The sequence below is a fragment of the Typopeltis vanoorti genome, chromosome 6 (assembly GCF_054136105.1).
Source record: "Typopeltis vanoorti isolate ZY-2024b chromosome 6, IOZ_Tvanoo_1.0, whole genome shotgun sequence".
NCBI classification, from domain to species: Eukaryota; Metazoa; Arthropoda; class Arachnida; order Uropygi; family Thelyphonidae; genus Typopeltis; species Typopeltis vanoorti.
Genome location: NC_143554.1, coordinates 65,381,053 through 65,406,225, shown reverse-complemented (window position 1 = coordinate 65,406,225; position 25,173 = coordinate 65,381,053). Strand labels below are relative to the sequence as shown.

At 35.8% G+C, this 25,173-nt stretch overlaps 1 protein-coding gene across 1 annotated transcript in view; it reads right to left on the bottom strand.

The window, feature by feature from the left end:
* LOC150105503 (adenylate cyclase type 1-like) overlaps window positions 1-25,173 on the bottom strand; it is a 280,605-nt gene that overhangs the window by 135,882 nt on the left and 119,550 nt on the right. The window contains exons 4-10 of the mRNA XM_090393976.1: window positions 13,091-13,202; window positions 3,695-3,822; window positions 2,551-2,709; window positions 1,904-2,048; window positions 1,372-1,566; window positions 1,021-1,061; window positions 428-569 (exon numbers count right to left, since the gene is read on the bottom strand). Coding sequence (XP_090250102.1) covers window positions 428-569; window positions 1,021-1,061; window positions 1,372-1,566; window positions 1,904-2,048; window positions 2,551-2,709; window positions 3,695-3,822; window positions 13,091-13,202 — 922 coding nt within the window. The remainder of the gene's footprint in view (window positions 1-427; window positions 570-1,020; window positions 1,062-1,371; window positions 1,567-1,903; window positions 2,049-2,550; window positions 2,710-3,694; window positions 3,823-13,090; window positions 13,203-25,173) is intronic.

Below are 25,173 nucleotides of genomic sequence, written 5' to 3'. Positions count from 1 at the left end.
GGAAAGAAACCACGGAGCTATTTGAAAAGATACCGTACAAAAATAACCAAATCAATCACATTTCCATTTGGATTTTTTTTTTTTTTTTTGGCCCTTTTCTAGTTATATATAAAATTCTTTTTTTTTTTTAAATCGTTTCAAACAAAGGTTTGATGGAAGGTTATGTAAATGGAGTTCGCCTCAAAGAACAAAAGAAGAATAGCTGTCGCTACAAATAACCTCAAGGGCTAGAAGCCAAAAAAAAAATGCGTTGGCATTACTCAATGCATTCGTTTTTGATACTCTATTACTTTCAATATTTATTTCAAACTATATGCCTAAATATTAAAAATATATAAACAGAATTTCGTTGCTACCTGGTATCGAATGCAATTAAAAACGATTTCTTGTTGTCGTTGTTTTTTGTTGTTTTTTTTTCTTGTCTTACCTGTCTTTCTTTTTCTTTATCTTTAAAGCAGAGCGTACATGTATTCACGTGTATTTCTTTTTCCTTATCCACTAGGCGAGATTCAATGGCTTGTGCAAGATGTTTGTTCACCCTATCCACTGGTTGGTAGAAAGCGGAATGTCTACAGAATTAAAAAGTATACCAAAATAAACATCGAAATTTATTCTTTTTTTTTTAAATTAAAAACAAACAACTACTCAAATATACTGTTTCTATATATTAAATCGCGAAACTGTTGTGGATTGATATGTTTTTTTTTTTAGTAGAGGAAAAATATGACTCCTAATAATCGGCAATAGACCACAGTGCCTACACGCACTTTTTTTTAATTCCCCCCCCACACACACATTTTTTATCATTTTAAATTAGTTAAAAACGTAATCTTCAATACTGCGCATCACATCGCTAGTTTCATTTAATATATATATATATATATATATATTGTTTTGTAGTTAAGGCTACTGATATGTTAAGATTGTTAATATATTCATCCCGTTTAAAATTACAACCAGTAAATATTCAGATTCTTTATCTTTATTTGGAATTATTTGAAAAGAAAAAAAACCACATACCTTTTCTTAAAAGGCCTCCTTAGTTTGTCTTTTAATTTACACTAAAAGAAAAAAAAAACGATATACTGTACAGCTGAATTAGCTAATAAGAAATTGCTTAAATAATACCAAATCTACTGATTACTTATTAAAAAAAAAACGATAACTGCTACATTTGAATGTGGATGTAGACAAGAAAAACGAACAAATGAAGCATCCCCATTATTAGTCATGACTTGGGGAACCATGTTTTTGTGAATGCACCTTTCGGATTAAACCGCATTTTGTGTAATTAATCAGATAACTATAATAGGGCTTTAGGAAGTTCTCTGTTAACAAAATAGTTTAAAATATTATTACAATTTTACTTACATTTTTGCTAGCTTGCCGATCATTTGTGCAGGATGATGAGGTAGTGGACGTAGCAATACTGGAGAACGGAAGATCCATGCTGTATTTGATTGAATGGAGGAGCTGCAGGACAACGTTAGACATGTTTTTAAAAGAAAGCTTGCAACGGGCTGTGCCCGCCAGATGGCGCACCTGTAGCGTATTGAATAGCAACGTCTACAAATAAAGAAAAGCTGTTGAAACGATAGAGAATTTGAAAAATATGAAATATATTTTTTATTACGATAAATTAGAATTCTTAAAAATTTAATCCTTTGTTTCTGCTAACCGTAAAGCCAGCTTGGCTTTTTTTTTTCTTTTTTTTTTAAACTACGGTCTAAATCGTCAATAAAGATGTCTTTTCATCTATCAAACTGTTCACACATGAAGAAACATTCTGGACACTTCATCGCATAATTTTTCATGTCGTGTGTAAATATGGCGATGTCTTATAATGGAAACTGGAAACGTTGCTTAGTACATAAAAAAGAAGGGAAAAAAAAAAAGAAATTACCTTTCTTCTTTGGGCAGGAGGAAGGATAAAATAAGTCATGACATTCTGTTCCCTAAGATATTGGTTTCTTTCCACTCCATTAGCTGGCTGAACCTCGTATTCTCCGTACAGACAGTCTAAGGTTGCCTGGGTGATATGAACACGTCTGTAACAGACAAAGAAAATTATTACAGTCCAATAATTTTCTTTCGATCAAAATGGCTTCAACATTGTACACTAGACATGCGTGTCAACAGCGGTTGGAATTGTATGTTTTGTGGGCGTCTAGTAGTAAGATAAAGTAAATTAAATTGTTAGAACATTTTTGGAAAGATTGTATGATTAAATATTCACAGTTCGCAATGTTAGAAATTTACACAAATAAAAAGCCTGAATGAGCTCGCATGCATGTTTCATATTATTAGTCCTAAACGTACTAATAGAGTTATTTGCATTGTTAAACTTTAGCGTCTGCCAATATTAGTTCTCATTGTTAGCTCTAGCATGATCATTTTTTTTTACATTATTAATAAGTGTTAAGGTGTATATTACAATGAAAATTGCACTTTCCTAACACTGAATGTGAAAAGAATTAACAATTACCTACATTTGAGAATTAACTGTTATAAACGCAGTTTTGTTATAGGGAAAACAGCTTATATACTTACCCCGATTCTCCACTTGCTTCCATGTAACTAGCTAGCACTACATCATTACTCCAAACATCGTATTGCCATTTTCGTAACCCAAGAACACCACAAAGGACGCGACCTGTGTGTATGCCGACTCTCATGTTTAACTGGACGTCTGTCGCTTCCACTACCGACCTGCCATTAGTATGAAAAGAAGAGTTAGGTTAATTAACAAGTTGTACATCTGAGTGGGTCATTCAAGTGATACTAATTCATTCTTGAGTATTAATCAATGAGTATTTGAATGGATTAATTAACATTACATAATCTTCACCTGATTCGCTGTCACGTCTAATCATAATAGAAATAATGGTTAGCAATTTTTTTTTATTATACTATTTCTGATAAATTTCGGTTATTCTATTAATTCTCGTGTGATAAATGGAGCCAAAACATTTTTAAAAAATTATTTCGGCTCCACCAATATTCTTGCTATGATATCACAGCCGCCTTTGGTGCACCAACATAGCTGGTCAGCAATAATTCATGGGAACTGTTCTCTCCTTAATATACGAGTCTTTTCGTGAAGTTTTGAGATATTTTCCGAGTTTTTCCTTCTCTCTCTCTCTTCTCGCACCTATCCAGAGCGAGAGAAATTCTTTGGTTCACTGACACTTGGTAGCAACGGGCTGCTTAGCGGAGCATCTGGATAAAACCCAGTTTTTGAACGACAGTGATTGAAGATGTTGCTCGATTCCGTGTCATATAGAGCGAACATCCGTTGATAAAAGAGTGAATTTTACATTTTTCGGGGATAACTGGCAAACAAGGCAATTGAAAAACTTTAAAACAGTTATAAAGGCAGAAGTATTTCAGACAATCTTTATTATAATTGCCTCAAATTTTCTACTACATCTTCAAAAATAAGATGTAGCAGAAAATATCACTGCTTGATATTTCCCGTAAATTCAACAACCATTAATCAAACTTGCATTGTTGCATCACATGCGGCATCTGATGAACACATGTCACAGTTACATCATCCACCAACTATGACGTAAAGCTACAATAAAATGAAGCCATTTTATTGATTAAATACAAATCTTATAGTAAATATTTTTTTAACGGCAATCAGGTATGCTTGTTATGGTATGAATAGGTTTAAATATAGAATGCTTACGCAATGGCGTCGATCATATCCAATCCCAGTTCAATGCAACAGTGGGCATGGTCAGGACGAGGTTCTGGGAGGCCGCTAACGCAGTAATAGCAATCGCCTAGTATTTTGATCCGTAGACAATGGTTGTCCTGAAAAAAATAAAAATAAATAAATAAAATCAATTTTACATTAAGAACTTTCAGTGGTTTCAACAATTCTTTAAAATTTAAAGTTCTTAGTACTCATATTGGACAGATCTCTTCATATCTGTGTTATTATTTGAGCTCTCAGAAATGTTTACTATAAGCCTATTATTATGTTCTCTTTAAAAAGTACGTCGTTTCTTATCATTTAAGAAAGATTTAAGAGCTAAACCCAACCATACTTTTGTATACACGACTAGATCTCCACTGCCACCTTCGAAGTTGGTTGGCCTGCCTTATAGTCCTTATAAGGACTGGCTTAAAGGGACGAAGCAAGAATGCTTTTCATCTTCTCCGTTAGCTGTAGAGGACAGTGTAGGATAAGGTGTTATTGAGCTATTAAAGCTCTGATCATGGCAGGAGGGTAACAGCAATAGCCGAGCCTCAGTTAGGACTTCATTGGCTACAGCATTGCCATCCATTACCCTCCAAGGGTATTGGATTGAATGAATCAATCACCGCATCTCACGGTCGACTATAACAATCCACCTTCCTGGTTGGCCTGCGAACTGTCACAATACAATTGTAATATTATTATGGAATCTTTAAAATGGTGTATACTATATTGTTTTAGAATTTAAAAATCTTTTTTATTATTAAATATATTAATAATCTAAAACTGTAAATGTTAGCAATGAACTACTATTACATATAATCATCGGCTGTTAATTATTTTTATGAATTGAACGAAAATAAAGTTTTGTTTTAATTAAAATAGGTGGGAAGGTTTTAACTTACATAAGGTTTTTTTTTTTTTAAAGTAATTTAAATGTTTTTCTAATTTGGTATTCGGAATGTCTTCACCAAATCTATCGAACCAACTTATATTCTGTTATTTCGAAAAAAATCTCTTTCTCTGTCCCTTCTGTCTACATTTCATTTATTTTGTTAGCCGAAATTTTTCCGTTCTATAAAAATTCTCTTTCTATTTCTCTCTTTATTCCTTGATCTTTTCATTACGTTGGAAATACCCAATTCTCTTCTGATGCCTTCATTATTTTATATTGTTAATTTTGTGCACCTTTATTTGCTCTTAAAAAATATCATTTTCATATTTCTGATCTATATAATGGAGCGGCTTCCCCGTTACTTTTATAAAATTAAAGTTGGATTTTCTTTTTTTTTTTTTCTTTTTATCAGGTGTCCTTTTGTTCCACCGATTTTCTGAAATTTATTTTTTATCTATACTTTTGTCGTATGTTATATATATTATTACGCAACCCAAATAATGTCACCTGTTATTATGATGGTAATCTTTTTTCATATTAATATCTTATCTTCTATGAATAATTTTGAACTAATATGACCTTTAAATGCAATGATGTTTTCTTTGTATGAAATTTGCAAATTGCATTGTTAGCTTATTTTGTTTAATTCATAAACTGATCGATTTCTGAAGGTCGCATTCATTGTTGTGAAATATAATCTGATCGTCTGCATATAGCATTGTATTGATTTCAATTCGTCTGCTTAACTGGATACCTTGTTTGATTGTTGTCTTCCATGTTTTAATAATCTGATCAATAATTATTGAATAGAGCTGGATTGCATTGAATATACTGGATTGAACTGAAAATATTGCAAAACTAATGTCTTCTTTATGAGTCTGCGACAACTGACACACTTTTAATTATTCCAAGGCTACTTAACAAAAGTCATTATTTCCAACGAATGCTTCTTAATTTTATATCTTAATATCTTGCAAGGAATAACGTAGTTAATTAGTTGTAATTGAATTCTTCTCTCCAAATAGCAGACAATCCTTTTTGAGCTGATCAAGTTTAAAAATCAATCCGCCTCTTCTGATCTAATGGTTGCGTAAAAATTAATGCAAATTCGACCAGTCCGCAACGCTGATATAATACCCGCTTGCAGTTACTTCTCCCTCCTCATATAATTAACTAAATCCTAATCTGGTACTGCCACGATGCCAGTAACAAGCAGTAGCACAAATGAAATTTCTCGCAGCGTTATGAACTCCTTGGCTTTCAAGATATTCATTTATTCAACAACGCTTTCTGGAGTGCGTTTATTGATTAATTTATCATATAGAGGGCAGCAGCAGTAGTTAAAGTTACACTACCATTGAATAGAGCACAAGAATTGTACTCCATTCAATGGCAGTTTAACTTGAACTATTGGACTGAATTTTACAAGAATTGTTCTACATTCAATGCAATCCTTGCAAATATCGCCTATTTCGTTTTTGACTACGTAACTTTTATACTTTTCCTATGTTGTATATTTCCCAATCGACCATAGGAAAATAAAACTTTTATTATACCAAATACATACTTATATTGTTCACGTCAATTTATTTATTAAACTTAAATAAAATCTTTATGTATAGTTATTTATGAATTTTAAACGGAAAGAAGGGGACAAGGAAAATTAAGACGTTTTTAAGATTGGAAGGTTTAGACACCAGTGGGTGTCTAAATACCCACTGGTGTTTACAAATATTTTTTACATATAGGCTAAGAAATATTTTTTACAAATATTTCTTAGCCTCTAACAGCCATAAAGGCGCCAATGGACACCGCCACTCCGGAGCCCCTAAGAGTTACCGAGGGGGTCCGTCATTCGGTATATTATTTGCAACTTAAAGAAAAAGAGTGGATGCCTGGCATTTGATAGACAGTCGACACTTTAGAAAGGATCTTTAAATAAGTAAAAAAGCAAACAAAAAAAAATGAAACCGGGACGAATTCTTAACCTAGTTTTATTGACCTGTCATTTTCCCAGTAATGCAAGTCATTTCAGGAATAGAGTAGTTAATAAGAAGGGAAAAAAAGGAAAAACTACGACAATGTTTAAGATGTACTGCAATAGCATTTACATTTTTTGTTTAAAATAAATTGCGATGAATGATAAAAGAGTTTATTAGTATATATTAGTCTTTGTATTGAGCTTACACACTGCACGCTCTCCCTCGCGACAAAGACTAGAATAATTTCATCGAAGTTTGAATGCTTATTCTTTGACACGATTAATCGTTTTCACAATTTTGTGCATTTGCTACTTTTCTTTTATAGGATACGCGTGCGTATTGCACGTTTGCATTTAGTTAATTTTTTTTTTTTTTTTTTTATGCAAACAATTATAAAACAATCAAGGTAATTGATTATTTTCTAATTGTTGGCCAAGAAAGTTGAAAAATTTTTTTCTATTAGCTTATAATTTTCTTAAAAGGCAGAGAAGTAGTTATTTAAAGACGGGAGGGGGGGACGGAACTAATAAATTAATTATTCATTTCTTAACCGGAATTTCTAACCTCTTGTCTTTAATACTTCAACACCTTAAACCCCAGAAACATGCACCACCATTAGAGATTCATAATTGTTGCGCTACGGGCATAATATTGTAGCAACCTCTTGCCAAGTTGTTGGGGGGAAAGTACATCCCTTTTTGTGCTTTAAATGGAACAGATGAAGTTCTTCCCCTAGCATACAAATTGTGATTGGTTGTCATTGCGGTTTGTAGCTCTTGGCACGCAACCAAATACACTCGGAACGAGGCGACGTGTTTATAACATCTCAACCCACTTCCTCCCCCAACCCAACTCTTTCGTGTGTGAATTTTGTATTTGCATGTGGAATTTCCCGTTGGGAAAACGGCTAGCTGGTGCCACGTGTCTCTCCCTCCCCCCACCCCATTTACTTGTTTGTTCGCACCACGAGCTATTCAAGGTTCATAAAGCATGCCACGCGACCTCCATCACCTGTAAATCACCGTAGAGCGGGTAGAACACTTTTAACAGGGTGGGGGGAGGTATTGACTGATGTTGGAAAGTTAAAACAGAGGCAGCCTTCCATGGTCATCCGGTAATGCTTGTGCGCGCGTGCCTCGGTGATACCGGAAACAGAGGATTAAACTACACGTGTTTAAAGGGATCGTAAAAAAATGGTTCGTATTTTTGGTCGAAGCCGTATAACTCTGAAAGCAGGCGCTTAGATCATGATACTCTTTCTTGAAGAAAGGGGCTCCGCTAGCTTGCTGCTATATCATCGTAAAAAAAAAAAAAAAAAAAAAAAAACAGAATTTGGACTTTAAGGGGACTAAGTCCCCGGTTCAACTGAACGTCTATAAAGTAGTAGCGTTCTATCTCTCTTGATATTTTAAATTATTCTCCGTCTCTCCAATAAATAATAAACGAGTGTATTTCCCATATAAATGCCATTCAGTTTCGAAGCCATTCTAACATTGGGGAAATTTGGATAACGTGAAATCTCGTGTGATTTCTTCTTCTTCCTGGCCAAAATGTTACTTTAGATAAAAGCCTTCCTTTTATACAAAAGGTAACGGGAACAGGTCGTTAAGAAAATGAAAATGTCTTGGAATAGAAAAGAGCCCAAAATGTCTTTTAGATCCACTGGCATGCAAAGAAAGTGAAATTGTATTTTCTGGGAATGAGGATGACGGATGACTTCCGGCCGAACCTCTTTAAGCAATGACACGTTCTGATAAATCTTTGATGAGTTTGCATTTGCAGACACTTTAGGGGAAGTGCATAAGAAACAGTTTACCACAGAAGACGTGTTGTTCTATTGTGTACATCTGTTTTTTTTTCCTCGTGTTTTTTTTTTTTTTCAGTTACTATGGAAATATTTCACTATAGCAAAGTATCCTGCTTCATTGGTTAAGTGCATCTGTTTCAAAATGCACCAATAGGGAAAGGAAAGAGATAGAGTTGTTCTTTGGATGTCTCGCAATATGAAATTGGAAAAAGACTTGTATAATACAAACAACTTCCGAGTTATTAATATGGTAAATAGATTAAAAAAACTGCTTCGAAAAGTCTCGAGAATTATAATACAGATCAACAGCTTGGGAAGGAATGCATCAACGAAGACATACCATAAAAAATGAATTCTGAATTTAAAAAAGATGGCATTTCTCGCAATTTATTTCCATAACACTATTATAAGGTTTCATTCTCTATGTTTAGCGAACATTTGTCATAAACCTTATAAGCTATCGTACGCACACAGTCTGACTGTAACATCCACCATTAGGCTCGACGTTACCTTCAGTACAAGAACAATAGAACAAAAAAAAAAAAAAAAGCATTAACTCGTAAAGAAAATGAAATCGGCCGCCACTAGCTTCACTCCATTCGAAATTTAAGAAAATGAATAAATAAGAAACATATCAATTGGCTATTTCAAATTTCTTATCTTTACAAGCCATAGGAAGTCCCTAGGGCACCTGAACTCGAAGACGCGGAAATGACCTCAGGTACCCACTGGATCCTTTTATTTTTATTTATTTATTATTATTTTTAATAGCAGTTCATCGATGAGGACTCATTTCAGATTCGCCTCTTGAAATAAAAAGGCTTGGGTTCTAATCCCGTTATCTGTACAACCAAAAGTTTGTTGGTAATTGTAGTACGGCTACGGGATTTAAGGCTAAAAGTTTTAGAACCAAGAGGCTTTAAAAATCAAATGATTTAGTCTTATCTGGAAAATTCTACTCTACGAGTGACAGGATATTCACTAAAATCTCTTTCCTCAATAACTGCGATAAACAACTCATCCACTGAGGCGTCACACTAAGCAAGTAACCATCTGGAAGTTTACACGAAATATTCCGCTTTTTTAATGTGAAAAAATCAACTAATTACCGAGGAAGGAGGAGATTCACAATTGAGAAACGGCTACTTTGCTGACATTTTTTTATTCATTAAAAAAGTGATACTGGTGCTGTTATGGTGTTGATATTCTCAACCTCATAATTTGGGTCACTTTTTTCACCATTATTATTAATAATAACTGGATTTTTAAGTTTCAAATTCGTGAGGCTCTATCCTGTTGAATGCCTCCATCGAATAATAGTAGTCGATAGATAATATTCAACTGAAATTTTAGCTCTGATGATTCTTATAAGCGCAGTCAGCGACTCGCTATTGGTACTGGACACGGTCACTGCAGAAGCGAACTTTGAAAGTATTTAAATACTGTTAATGCATTTTGGGTGATGAGAAAACTGCTGCATTTAAAATGTAGCTGTGGAAAAATCTCCGAGCTTGCAAGTACGAGTTGAAAATGTATATAATTAGTAATCGATATTTAAATATGGCTAACGAAGAATAAAATTATACACTTAAATGGAGAAATGACACTAAGGGCGTGCTCGATGTAATTTAGACTAATTTAAAGATGACTTATTTTAAAAGGGGGGGTGGATGGGGGGGGATATGTCTTGCCACAATAAACCTATGCAACAACGGCGCTAGATTCCATCTACTGATATTTGCATAGTTAAATATGAGAGATAAAAAAAACGAGAAAATAATGGGTTTTTCTTTTAAAAACTTTTTCATTGTGTGCGATTTGATTAATGACACGCGCTGATGATCGTCATCGCTTGGCAGCAACCACTCCGATTCGTGGCCACAGCCGATAGCAAGCCATAAATTTCACTTGGGATTAATGGTAAGTAACGGGCACGAGACCACTTTATTGAGAAAAGGGGGAAACGATTAGCGGTATCTTGGGGTCGGAAATCACAGGGTTCGTACTGCAAGCGTCCCTCACCCCTAGAGTGAGGTATTGGGTAATTGCTCCGAGACAAGACCAACACTGGGTCAAGAACAAGGTGATCTTCGAGTAACTGTCACCAAGATGAATGACCCCGCAAAGAAAAGAAATCGTCCCAGAATGCATCAGTCTCAGTGACTTTCCTCGTGTCATGAATTTTATCCAAGGACGAGGAGAGCAAAAACGATGAACTGTCTTGAGAATACGTTTACAAACATACAAAACTTATTTGTTTTATATTTTCTAACAATACAAATTTTTGTATTGTTAGAAAATCTAATTTTCTTAAGAAATGTCATCAGATTAATGGACTGAATGTTTTAAATCTTACAGGAGTTTTAGCAATTGCGCCATCGCAGACATATCCAAAGGATGTCCAGCAGAACCATATGATTATAACGAACAATGCACTTACAACGATATGAATTATAAAATAATTAAGAGATTCAGAGGCGCTAAAGCATCACCTATTTCTTTATTGACGTTCAAACATTTAGTAAATGTTCTTGTGCTTCGTAGTGTAAACTGTTTCCATGACAACACGGATGCATAATGTCGTCGCATGTATTTTATGTTATAAAGCATTATCCAATTGTGTCATTATGTATGAAGGGGGGAAAAATTATTTTTTCTTTTGTATAGTTTTTTAAATAAGTGCTTTTACTCCTCTACCAAGTCTGTTATAATAAATATTACTTTTTTTAATAAGATAGGATATCCATGGAATAATATTGGGTTCTGAGCTCTCAAAGCTTTTCAAGAAGATAAACAACGCCCCTCTTTATTTGACGTTAAAACATTTAGTAAAGTTCTTGTGTTTAGTAGTATAAACTGTTTCCATGACAACATGGATGCACAACACACCCACATACGTGCGTAACCGAATAAATGTCAATTAAACTATATATCCAAACGACGACTAGCTAAGCAGCTTCACTCAGTCTACTACGCCAGCGATATCCGACTTGGGATTTTATGTCTCCAAGTTCAGAGTTGATTACATTTTAACATTCAGTGCTTGTGTAAAATGAAGAAATCGATGCGTAAAATTGATTGTCCGATGTCTCCGTCACTTCTTCTGTTCTGCTAAACGCACGAGTTGTTAAAGACGATTCTCCTCACTTTCTTATTACCGTGTTTCCAAAGTTCCCATTCTTCAGAAATGAAAGTGTCGCTCGGTCGTATAACAGATTTGCCTGCGGCTTTTGCAGTCTTTCGGATCTTGTCCATTACGGAGTCTTGTGAACGGTTGATCAATGGTGTGTTTTGCCCTATAGGGAGAAGGGAGAATATGTAGTTACGGTACACGTGCGCTTTGCCAGAGGGACGTTAAGAACTGGGAGAAAAAAAAAAAAAAAAAAAAAAACTCCGAGGCAACTATTCGCACTACAAAGGTGTCGACCCGACCGTCATATATCCACGGAAAGCGAATTTTCCAGTCATGTGACATGCGAACATTAACCGCCTTTTATTGCAAGCTGTTACCGAGTGTCGGAAAAAAAAAAAAAAAAAAAAATCGGCGTACTTCAAGAAAGAGAAGCCTCGAAGCAGCATTTTTGCGGGAGAAAAGGGGGGGGGGGTTGCCCTCGATCGCTGTACCGTGAACGAAGTTCGAACCTCTCCAAATGATGTCAGCTCGCATTTGTGCGAATACAGGTGAGCACGCGAACTCCAATATTCACTTGAGGAGGGAAAGCGTGGTGGTTGGGGGGGGGGGGGGGAGGGAGTTGCAGGCTTAGCGATTTCGTAGTAACGTCAACGGGCTTGAGAGCAGCCCATACTACACCTTGACATGCCTTATCACCGACTTGCAGGGCGTTCGATATCCTGGAAAACTGATTAAATCAAGAAGCTGGAGATTTAACGATCTGTCGTATCTCTAGAATTCCGTTACGGCGGCAATGCTCCTTTCCGGTGCGTCTCTCACTGATCAAGCCTCAATGAAACATCTGTATTACAATGTACACGGAATGAATGCACGCACTGTACTTATTGTAAGTTTGTATTTATCAATACAGATCGACATCATCTCAGGGAGGAAAACGTGAAATATATATCAGGTGATCTGATAGATATTTTCCCTACTATTTAGGGGCCCTAAAATTCGGAAAACAAATGAAATTGAATAAAGGACCTTGGAAACAATGTACGTCAGGACCACGTTTACCCTTAATTCGGCAATGAAACACAGTTTCTTTCAGAAAGGATGCAACTTCTTACCTACACCTAAATGCATCCACTGTAAAGTACATCCAAACTGAAGACTGGAATATTCCAGCGATCCACAACATCCTACACTAGCGGCAAGTTAGGGCTTCCAGGCCGGCATTAACAAAAGCCACACACCGTCGAAAACTGTTCTATATATTTATGGAGTATCCAGATATCTGTTTTGGAGACTTGTTGCACATAAATTATTTGTTTATGTTGTGAGATAATATTCCTCTAGCAAAAAAGAAATAAACAACAATAAATAAATAGAATTGTGCACTGATAAACATGATCAAACCGCCCGGGAAAAAAAAAAAGTGTTTTCTTATCGGTTTCCTGACCAATTTTAGCAACATTGTTAAAGTTAGGCTTAGCAGAACAATACATATTCAACAATACGACTTATCCCATCATTTGTTTTAGATGTAACAATTCTAAAAAATAAAAAAATAAATACTTACCGCAGCCAATTGATCGAATCGACCGAATAATTCATTCAACAACCTGACTAGTTCTTGAGCTGTACACTGCGAGGCCAAGACTGTAAATCCAACAATGTCAGCAAAAAGCATACTGCAAGATAAGAAAAACCAACAATTAATTATTTTTAATTAATTTTTATGAACTTCGTCTTTTCATAGATTAAACACAAAAACGAATGATGGATAGCTAATAAAAAAAAAAAATACTTTCGTTATGGAGAGAGACCTAGTATAAAATAAATCCCCTTAATTGTTCTCCCCCTTTTCTTCGGTAAAGCCATCTATTTCTATCTTCTGACGATCAAAGCTCCCAAAAGCCATGGACTTTTGCAGCTTCCCTACATAGCTTTTTTTTTTTTTTTCGGTATTTTTCGTTATTGATTAATAGTCGACTCCTAAGTGTGCACGTACTCATCCAAGATTAGAAGTTTCACTTTGTCGTTGACAGATGGCGCTAGTGGAAAACGTCAATTTTTGCTTTGCTAAATGCATGCCTTTAAATCATATAAAGTGAATGCTAACGAACTATGTCCACTAATGATTTTAACTGCGAAATTTATTTATAATTGTTCGAACTTTTATACAAAGACTCTTTCGAAATTTTCTACTTGTGGAAATAATTCTTTCCGTGTAACCAGTGACGGAAGTAGAGTGGGTAAAGCTGCCTCGAGCGCTGTTTGATGATGGGGAGCATCTACCACAAATTACCTACATTTCCCCAGGGACGGAGAAAACGAAGGTAATTTGAACTTGCCCGGAACGCAAAATCTTGTGATCCGTTTCTGCAAATGATTATTAGAGTCGCACGAGGAGGAGAAAAAAAAAATTAGCCAACACATCAACTTCGGATTGTGACAAAAAAAAAAAAAAAAAAGGTGGGGGGTCCTTGCTAATGTTTCAGAAGACAACAATTAATCCTTAAAATTGTTACATTTATTGTTAGAATGCAGAGGGATAAACTCATATAAATAAATACTCTGAAAAATTTACTCACTTTTTTCCCACAACGGATTAATAAAAAAAATAAAAAAAATTGGAAATTCTTTCCGAATTTTCATTTTGAACATTTTAGTAGAATATAATTTAAATCTGAATAGAACGTATAGATTTATCGATATACTAAAGCGATTTTAGAGATTTAAGCAGCATAACTTATGCCACTGAGATAAATGAGCTTAAAGTAGTATCTTTATTCTGAACCGCATATATGCAATTCCGAGTTAATGGAGAAATTTGTAACGCTGCGATGAATAATCGACGCAGCAAATCTCGTGTAGTATTCACACAGTTAAAACGACTGCTCTCGATACGTTTTCCTTTAGTGAGATTGGATTTAGTTAGATTTGTGCAAGCAACTAAAGCTATAAAGCGAATATATTATGTGTGTAAATTGTTTGTGTTCTCTGGTTATTTGCGTGTATTGAGGAAGAGAACTCCCCCCCCCCCCCATACATATTAGAGACTCAGATCCTGCTCGTTAATGTTTGTTATTCCTAGAAATTATTGTGCAGTTTTATTTACCCATCTTCATTCATCTCACTACGTTCAAATGTGTGTGATGGTGGCTCATTCATAACTGACCATTTACATTTCGTATTCAAATGATAGCTAGCCCTTTCGATGCATTAAATCATTCTAATAACCTTTCGATGCATTAAATCATTCTAATAACACGCCTACCAATTTAAAGATCCGAATATTGGTCCATCTACCACACCTAACCTAACGCAGAATGGTTGGAAGTAATGGCGAGAATCTAACCACTGAGCTAGAAACACTCACTTAATCTTTAAAATTAAAATTTCGTTCTTGACGGCGTAAAAAAATGGAGACAAACGCAAACAGAACCTATGGAACCATATGTCACCAATATCTGAATTAACAAATAAATGGAACAGTTTTTTTTTTTTTTTTTTTCTATTATTATTATATACAGAGAGATAAGTGGGTTTGGATTGTTGGCATGGCCAACAATACCAATAGAGTATTGTTAGTAGGTAATCTTTCCACAATACTCTATCGGTACCTACATCTTTTATCAGCAGCATTATTACGTTTGTATGATACAGAAAGAAAAAGATATCCACGTGATTCGCATCGTAATATGATTTAATTTGATTGTTAAGATACAATAGGTACTTGGTTGCCACTGCGATTTTTTTCAGAATCCATATAAACTTAAGAAAGACAGGAACACAAATATTTACCTGAAATATTTTCTGATAAAGAACTTAACGGCAAAGTAATGGTGTGTGATGTGAATCAAGGAAACCTCTTCCCCCCCCCCCCCACGCGCAAAAAAAAAAAAAAAAAAAAAGAGAGATTCGTCATCGCACAATGACAATTCCATATGCGAGTTCTTATGACTTCGGATTTGACCCTGGGATCCGTTTGAATAGCATCATCAACTGTACAGGGTGGTAGGGAAGGGGAAAGACGGTAAAAAAAAAAAAAAAAAATCTAAATTCCTAAAAGATTTACCTTCTCTCTCTCTCTCTCTACATACGCACGTTCTTTTTAAGAATACAAACCGAATCCTTTCTCCCCTCTCACTCCAGTAAGGATAACGGACTAACAGAAAGATGGGTTATCTTTGGGGGGGAAAAAAATCTACGGTCGCTACTCCGTATTCCTTAGCGGAATCTGTAAAGAAGAGATCGTGGAAGTCACTATCTGTGTCAAGAGTCGATCATCGGCTTCGGAAAGGGGGGGGGGTGCAGATCCGTGGGGATGCAGCTGATCTTGACGGTGGGTCTCCGAGGAAGAGAGATTAGTGGAAGGGAAAGCATTCAGACACCTCAAATGCGTTTCTGACACTTTCTCCGAATGTTCTGCGCTTTACTTCGGTGGTTTGTTGCGTGTCAGAGATGGAACGCTGTCGAGACAGCCAGCACAGAATTTATACGGTTTCTCATAGTTGTGGATTGAAGATCTTGGCTTGCTTTGCATCCTCCAAATACCCCTTCGATGTTTCTGCATTCTCCTTGACTTGAATACGCTTTTCGTTATCCGCTTTTTTTTCACCTTTTTTTTTTCTTCCTCTTTTCAAGATCAGTCATAACTAGTCCTGGATCGCAAGCGATCATCTTCTTTTGAATCGCTACAGCGTCATTTTCATACTTGTGGTCGCTGTATATCTCACTGGATACTTTGGTTTTTGCCTGAGAGCTTTTCGTGTCAAAAAAAAAAAAAAAAAAAAAAAAACTATTGGCAATTACATCCGTTCGCAAACACAAACCACACGGGAAATAAATTTTAAAAAAAAAATTTTTTAAATAACTGCCATTTTATTCTAATTCATATGAATGAAACACACTCATTTCAATTTATTCGAGGGTACTGTATATTTGTGAAAAATAAGCTTAAATCTGGCAGAAAATACCTGCAACCTCCATATGAGACCGGCGTATTCGTTTTCTACTAAAAATCACATTCAAGTTCTTCGAGTTTTCCCAACTGCAATCTTCGAATGGAAGTCAAAATGGGTTTCGTTTTCACAAGTCGTAAGCAAACTTTTTCGACGAGCAACTAAATCTGTTTATTTCTATAGGGAGACGCTACAGATGCGTAGTGATTTGGTTTGTAGCTTTTTTTTTTTTTAAGGGAGGAGATGATTTTATTTATTGAAAATAATTTTTTTTTTTCATTTTTGCATAGAAAACTCCTAGAGGGTTTTTTAGACGAAATATCGTCTTATTCAAATGTACTGTGTTGTATTATCTTTAGTAGTTTTTGTATGTGTGTTTATACACTCGTGTGTAAATAACGTAATGTATGTAAAAACCTAGATGAGATTGTAACTCGGGTCTTTCCGAAGCAAATGGTACTTCGCAATATCATGACCGAAGAGGACCATTTCCTCACTTGTTTTTCAACGGTATTTATCTCTTATTGTGTAAGAGATTTCCAAACTGGTTTAGCTAAGCGTACATTGTTAAAACTTTGTAAGCGAATCAGAGAACAACAATTAGCCTTCATAAAGTATATTCCACAATTTTACATGAAATATAATTATGGATCGTCCAGCTACAGCATGGGCTACAATTTTATGGCATACATCTACAATAAAATGGATTCTTTTGGTCTCAAGTTCAACTATTTCATAGAGATATTCAGGTTCATATCGTAAAAATGCTTAGAAATACCGAGATAACATGAGAAGAGCATTTTTAATGTGATATCACAGATTGAAATAACATTTTTTACCGTGATTATGATTTTTCTTGTGATCTTCGATTCCCTCAAGAGATTTTATGGAAGAAACCGCATTTATTACACAATCTAACTTTCTTTTTATGGAAGAAAGTTAGCTTATAATAAAAGCATTAATCACAGGCGCAATCGAGTGCATTATCCATTCGTCTCACTCGAGTCTGATCTGGTTAGCATTTCGTCTGCATTTCTGAGTCAGTACGAAGGCTGGCAACCCAATGTGTTAACCACTCGTCTAAGACACCCTGTTTAACTGGTCAGTTAATCTTTCCTTCAATTTCCTCACCTGGAGGAGTTGAGAAGCACCATAATTCACTGCAGTTTGGCACCGTTAGTAAGAGATGAAACTGGATCGCGTGCGATATTCCCCCTTGTTTTATATCACAGATTAAATTCTGTTTCGTAATTCTGCGCCATCTCTTACACAAATAATGCAAACGGATGCCCTCGAAAGGTGTTAGTTCTATAAAATTATAGAACTAATTTTAAACATTTAATTTTAAACTTATAGAACTAATTTTAAACTTACAGAACTGCATACTACAACACAGTATATTTGAATAAGACGATATTTCGCCTAAAAACAACCCCCTCTAGGAGTTGTCTATGGGGAAAAAAAAAAAAAAAAAAACTTTTGGGATAAAATATAATAAAATCAATTTTAAAATTCTTATTTTGCTTTTCCATCCAATAAATAAAAAAAATCAAACCCCCCCTCAAAAAAAAAAAAAAAAAAAAAAAAAAACTACAAACCAAATCACTACGCATCTGTAGCGTTTCCCAATGGAAATAAACCCAGATTTACTTGCACGTTGAAAAGCAGTTTGCGTACGACTTGTGAAAAACAACCCATTTTGACTTCTATTCGAAGAATGCAGTTAAAGGCATAACGTCCGACCAACACATTCCAAACCCACACTTCTTCACCCCCCCCCCCTTATCAAAAACGCTACAGATTTCCTTTTATTTCATTTTGCGAGATCTCTTTTTATTCCACGGGAGGAAAGGGATACGATAAATGGAACTTAAATCCCTCCAGATTTCTGTGTCGATCCTTGAGACACCATCTGCATTACGTCCTGCCGAGACTTATACTAATGTGAGAAACGGATTGAGCAATGCGATTTGCAAAAAAAGCACTCGAGAAAAATAGAAAATGGACAACGACCGATCAAACGACACGGCGGCACATTTCAGAAGCAATAAATTATCTCCCCCCCCCCCTCAGTGTCCGTCTCAAATCTAGGACAGCCAACGCCAAAGATATTAGCTGAAGGATGTGCACCAAAATAAATAAAAACAATTAAATATTCATCCTTTGGTTGCCGATTTTATTCTGTTACATTACAATGACGTTTCGACGCAGTTCCTAAGACTTGCATCAATTCATTAAAATATATTTCTATTCATCCGACTAAAATAAGTCCACAATCTTATCCATGATACTAGAATCTCCCCTCCCCACCACTCTATCCTGTTCTTTGACAATACATTTAAATACTCCTACCAATCCCACGTGACTATCTGCTCCCATGTCTTCTAGCTTATATAATACAGTTCAAGACCGTCTCTCTCTCTCTCTCTGTGTATCGATTGGCCGAGAGGGACTCCGTAATTTGCCTCCGCTGCCATGCTACATCCACAAAACTCAGTAAGCCACATTAATCGCCTAGAGGCTGTCGCTTGTGGCGACATGTTTAACAGCTGCTCCTGCACTTCCTGCCTCTAAAAGTCCTCATCACTATGCATCCGTCATCCCAGGTAATCTAGTCCATCAGTCACTCAGCGTGCTAGCGACATAAAAGGATCGTCTTGTGACGCAAACGAATAGGTTTCGTAAAGCTAGAGGACACTGGCATGCCTAAACGAACGCGTCCAGCGCCTGCCATAGGCGGTGTTTTATCAGAAGATTATCGGTAATAAACCAGTCGAAACGATCGAAAAGAATTTTGATTGCAGAGCCTATTAATGGCTTTATGTCCTGGAACAAGCGATAGATCTTGCTGCTGAGAGCTACGCGTGAAAATGAACCGGGGAACTACGCACTAGCGGACAGACTTGGTAATTTATTAATGTGGTTTATGTCGCTCTTACCGAAAAACAAAAATTAATGACACTTCAAAATCGTTAAAACAAGTCTTATAGTTGCATCTAGATTTACTAAAAACACTTGCAGTAAATTGTCCAAGATAGTTCAATTGAAGTTCGATTTAAACCACCTATAATTAAAAATTATAAACTCCCATAAATCAAAGGGCACACAAGCATGAACTAATGAATTGATGCCGCGAATAATTAAATGCCTCAAAGTCTGAAAAGTAACAATGGAGCACGCGAAAGACTAGAAATAAACTACAAAAAAAAAAAAGCAAAAAAAAAAAAAAAAGCAAGAATACTACTGGTCATTGTTAACAATTAAACCCAGTGGCGTGCGCTGTTCAAAAAACGTGCAATGTGAAATCTACATCGTTCTTAATATGATTAATGCAATTGTTAGTCCATTCCAACAATTAGACACGTTTGAATTCTTCTAAGCTTAAATGTTCTATTTGTTTACATCTGATATTCAAAGCAGTTCATTTTCCAATAAAATTTTACTGCTAACTTTCATGACAGGTCAATGTCAAATGATCTGTAAGGACAAATAAAGCTACTCACGCAGCTAATGGCATAAAATAACAAACAACGTCTGTTTAAAGCGTTTATTCACTGTGAAATACGTGTTCCCATCGTCTTCTAAACAAACCAACCATTCTTCCTCGCTTCTCCCTCCCCCATTGAAAAACGCATTAGAAAACTGGGCATGACACCGGGTATAAAAGACTGTTCCAGTAAATATATAAATATATTTGAAAATAAAAAAAAAGGGCCGCTACAAATGACCCATCACTTGTACTTCTGGGAAAATAACAGACAATACGCTATTCTAATGTTTAGCCAATTATTAACGGCAGAAAAAACAACAATAAAATTTGTAGGAGGACTTCAACGACACGTAAATATTTACTCGTGACCCACTTTTGTATGGTGTCAGAGGAAATGACTGGAAAAAGTTTTGACGTAATCCTCCTTAGAATGAATACTTCTTACAAACCAAAGGAATTTACAGTTGTTCGCTCACTAGAAAGAGTGGGGGGGGACGAAAAGGGAGAAGGATGTGAAAAAAGATTTATAAAATATCCCCCAACTCTAACTTATCTATAGGTTAGAACCGATTACCGCGCGACTGGCTACAGCTGCCTATGATATTACTGCCTCGTCTACATCGCGAGACTTCTATTCTAAGCGTTTTCTTGTCTGCATTGTTGCGTGAAAATAACAATAACGGTTGTGCGCTTGCTCAGAAATTATAACAAGATAGAAACAAACTTTCAAACCATAGCCGTAGAAAAGAGAGAGGGGGGATGCTTTCTAAGAGACATTTTATTGGATTACAAGCACGAGAACTAATCAAGTGAAGGAGAAAAGAGGGGGGGGGGAGAGAAAGAAAAATTCCGGTATGGTAAAAAGACCAAAGATAAGAAATAGAAAGACATTAGACACAAGAAGAAGAAAACAGAAATCTTTTCAGCGACTCATACGGAATTCCAGGAGGTTCTCCAGGCAATGGATTTATTTGCCACCACACACGTGATCTAACTGAAGAACGTAGAAGCTATTGCATAACGGCGGAGAAGTTCTTTGTTCATTAACTGTGCAGATGGATACCAACTGATCAATCACGGTCATCCAATAAACCGATACATCGCCTCGGTTTTCTTTCCTCTGACAACATTCCCCCCCCCCCCACTCCGTTCGATTCCGATTACACGCTCCGGTGCAAAAACCACGGAGAAAAGTAAACAGAAGCTACTCGAAAAAATATTAATCACGTGTGGAAGCCGAGAGAAATATTGATAGAAAGAATAAAGGATAGAAACTCCTGTATCTGTCATGGAGGTCATCAAGGACGACAAAGGGTAAAAGGCGAATTAACCGGATAGGACCGAACAGGAGGTGCCATTGACCCGTCTTCATGCCCACAGAAGTTAATCTAGAAATTAAAAAAAATATATATATTGGTTCAAACGATTTTTACATATTTTGTATACGCAGAGTTTACACCCAGAAAAAATTAGCATTTTACACTTGAACATTTGTTTTTTTTAAAAAAGTACCAGCAATGAGTAAGTACTGTATAGAGATGTCCGTCAAATAATAAAACATACATTTTTTTTTGTGCCGTTAACATCTAATGAATAACATACACGGGCACACGACTATGTAGGTGAACAACTATCAGAGATCAAGTCTGAAAATTTATTGAAACAACAGCCACTTGATTGACCGAATGGATAATGCACTCGTTCTCAACAGACTGCAGGTTAGAATTCCATCGTCTCTTGGATGTATTTGGGTAGAGCATTATTTTAATTGTCCAATGGAAGTTCGTTATTCTGTTGGAGGACTGAAGTGGCTTCAAAATGTCCATTTCTGGTCGAGGCCACTGCTAATGGTATTTCCATTAGCAGGGGCCATTAGTTGAAAAATATTTGAATTTAAATTATTAACATCCTTTGGTGAAACATTAAATATTAATATTCAGAATTTTGTATTAATATTTTTGATCATTTAATATTATACTTACGTATCACGCCGACGCTAGTAATGATGCGTCCAATAATTCACTGAGTTAGAACAACTGCTTTTATCTAAACAGCAGGATTCTTTTAAAGTTCTGTACACATCTGCTTACATCACCTTCATTCTTATGGAAAAAAATTACTTCAGTATTAAACACATGGACCACTAGTAATGGAAATATGACCATTTTTTTCCAGAACATTTTTCAGTGGCAAAACATTATTATACTCATATATGCCGAGTATATAAACCCAAAACAGGGCTGCCTAAGGTTTGATTGTTATCATAATTAACTCTTTTTTTTTTTTTTAATGATTGTTTCGAGCTATTTCCATACTTGTTTACTCATCAACGAACTTCTGATGCAGCAAAAATTAGTAACCCGAAAGACTGACGAAAATGAAAACGGATTAAAATTAGAAGCGAGTGAGGAAGTGTGTCCGTAAATTAGTTACAACCACGCTATAAAATGAACTGTTGCATAACATCCGTTCAGAGCGTACCCTTTTCCACCTCTGTTACAACACAACCGTGGCGTCGATGTGTTGGAAAAGCACACGAAACCGCCGACTTTATTCAACAAGAAGAAGTATATTACGCCAGGATGCCACTTAATACCTCCAGGTGGCGGGAGAGTAGTTGTAATTAGTTAATAAACTTACACCAAACGACGAGGATGAAATGAGTTTGTGTAGCGGTTTGTGATAAGGTTCCGTGCACGTGGCTGCCACTAATTAGGGTTGTAGGTAAAAGGGGGGGCGGGGGAGGAGAATAGTAATCAATGAAGATTTACGAAAAGAGGAAGATTATACGCGCCAGCTGATCACCGACACAAACGTGGAAGATGCAATGTTTAGCGTGGTGTATAATAAACGGGAGTAGATGTGGAGACAAGATTAAGAACAAATTAAATAGAGAATGCGCGAGGTATGAGCCTTGTGTTTTCCCACTATGATAACAAAAGTCGTCAACTTTTATTTAGGATCTTTGCCGCAAGAGAATTCTTTATAATGTGACGCTAAGTAGAAGCACTGTCGGAACTCCCAAGCGTCTAGATAATCAGTGACGTGGTCAAAAAAATTATTTGTGAACTATCAAGCATCATCATACCATACATAAATGTGTATGCTAATAAATAAACGTACCATCTGACTTCTGTGAGTGCATTTATTTTTTTCAAATTCATAGCAGCGCGTGACATGAAACCTAATATGTGATGCTATTGATTGTTGTCATTATGCGATCTCAGTTCTTCATTGTTATAATGTTTAAATTCATTTCCCAATTTTTATTACAATATGTAGACGTGTTTCAAAGTTTTAACACAAAATAATACCTCACTTGTCTATTATTTTATGTTTTGTGTTTGTTCTTTTCATCCCTCAAAGTCATCCTAATGGATCTCATTAGGATGACTTTATGTACTCCTTTTTTTAATTTTTTTTTCTATCCTTAACAGGATGATACAAAGGTTTAGACCTACAAAAGCCACTGTATTTTGTTTTCGGCATCAGGAATCGTATCGAGGGTATCATCTCTGTAAACACTGCTATCCATTTGTATGAGGGAGCCTTGCTCAGATTCGTATAGTTGTATCTTCTTCGTGCTTGGATCACTGATGTCACTCTCAAGTCTGTTCTTTAGTGTTGTGATAATGCCTTTCTTCTGTGATGGATGGTGACGTGACACAGCGGCAATGTCATGGCATCATCCATCACAAAATGTGCCTTTTGTGAAATCTTTTTCGTACATTACATTACCCAGCAAGAAAACCTGTATTCGTCAATGATCTAAACCGTGACGTCTAAGGATGTTTAGGTTTAATCCAGCTTGAATTTTATTTTTGACGATATTGTTCAAAGGCCATTCAGAGTTATTTTGAACTTGGCCAAACACATCTTCAACATGTCTGAACCACTTGCAGTTCAAAAGTCTCTACGTAGAGATTTGCCAGTTGCAGAATGGTAGAAAATCTCATCGCCAAGCCTTTTTTCTTAATTACTTCAAGTGGTTTGAATATAAGCCATGTTTTAGTTGCTATAGCATCATTCCAGGGATAACCTTTAACCTACCTATGGTATAATACGTTATCAGCCTTTCCGGGCTGCTAACCAATCGTACAAGATTCTCAGACATTCACACAAGAAATGCGGGCATCAATGAAAATTTAAGAACAGTCGCTGTGTGTGGCCCGTGGACCTTTCCACAGTTGAACATACTTATCTTCTGCTATAATTCTGAAGGACAGTCCTCGAAGTATGTTATCGTTCTTGAAACAAACCATTAGAGTCGCAACCATTTCTGGAGAGGACTTGAAGGGTTATTAAGCCTACATTATATGTTAAGTGAATTTCTCCTGATCCCAACGAATCAAACAGAACACGTTTCTTAAGTATGTTATATTTCGATGGCTGCTTGGAAACCAAAAGAAAGAAATCGACTTGCTTTTCTTCCTTAACTTCCTTAACTTTTTTCTTCCTTAACTTCCTCATTTAACTTTCTACACTCATGTTTGTCTTCAACTTCGTATTTTTAAAGGTGTGAAAAAATATTTTTGAATTTAACAAAAAATAAAAAAAGTATTTTAAACACAATTTGAAACAAAAAAAAAATGAAAAACAACGTTTTCAATGAAGAAGAAAAAGCCTAGTTGTCCGAGTGGTTAACGTATCCGTTCTCCAACCAACAGCTGCGGTTCGAATCCAAGCATGAGAATGGATGTTTTGTGGTTATCTTTAAGATGGAAGATGAATTTCACCGCCCTTTACTGAAGGCCAAAAGTGGCTATATATAATGCATAATATAACATTGAATATATAAAAGCTTCATTCTTGTTGTAGTTTAACAATATACATTATAATATCATTTAACAATAAACAATTGGATGCAGTATTCGATTTACTGTGAAAAATATCGGTTTTTTCCCTGGAAATTGGAGAGTTTCTTATTGCGAACAAATGCTTCTCTTGGCAGCTCAGCTGATAAAAACCTGTTGGATTCTAAAGAAGAATTGGATGTTTACGAGTCCCACAAGCTTGCGCTGAATAAATTTGTGTGAATTCTTGAGTTCATAAGTTTTGTATTAAAACAAAATGAACACAAGCTGGTGAGCGTAGAATTGTTTGAAATGACTCCTAGCTTAAGTGTATGATTCTTGATATTCGCAAGTATTGTTTTTGTACGAAATGGTATATTTTTTTCATTAGCCTTTTTAAAATAAATGATCA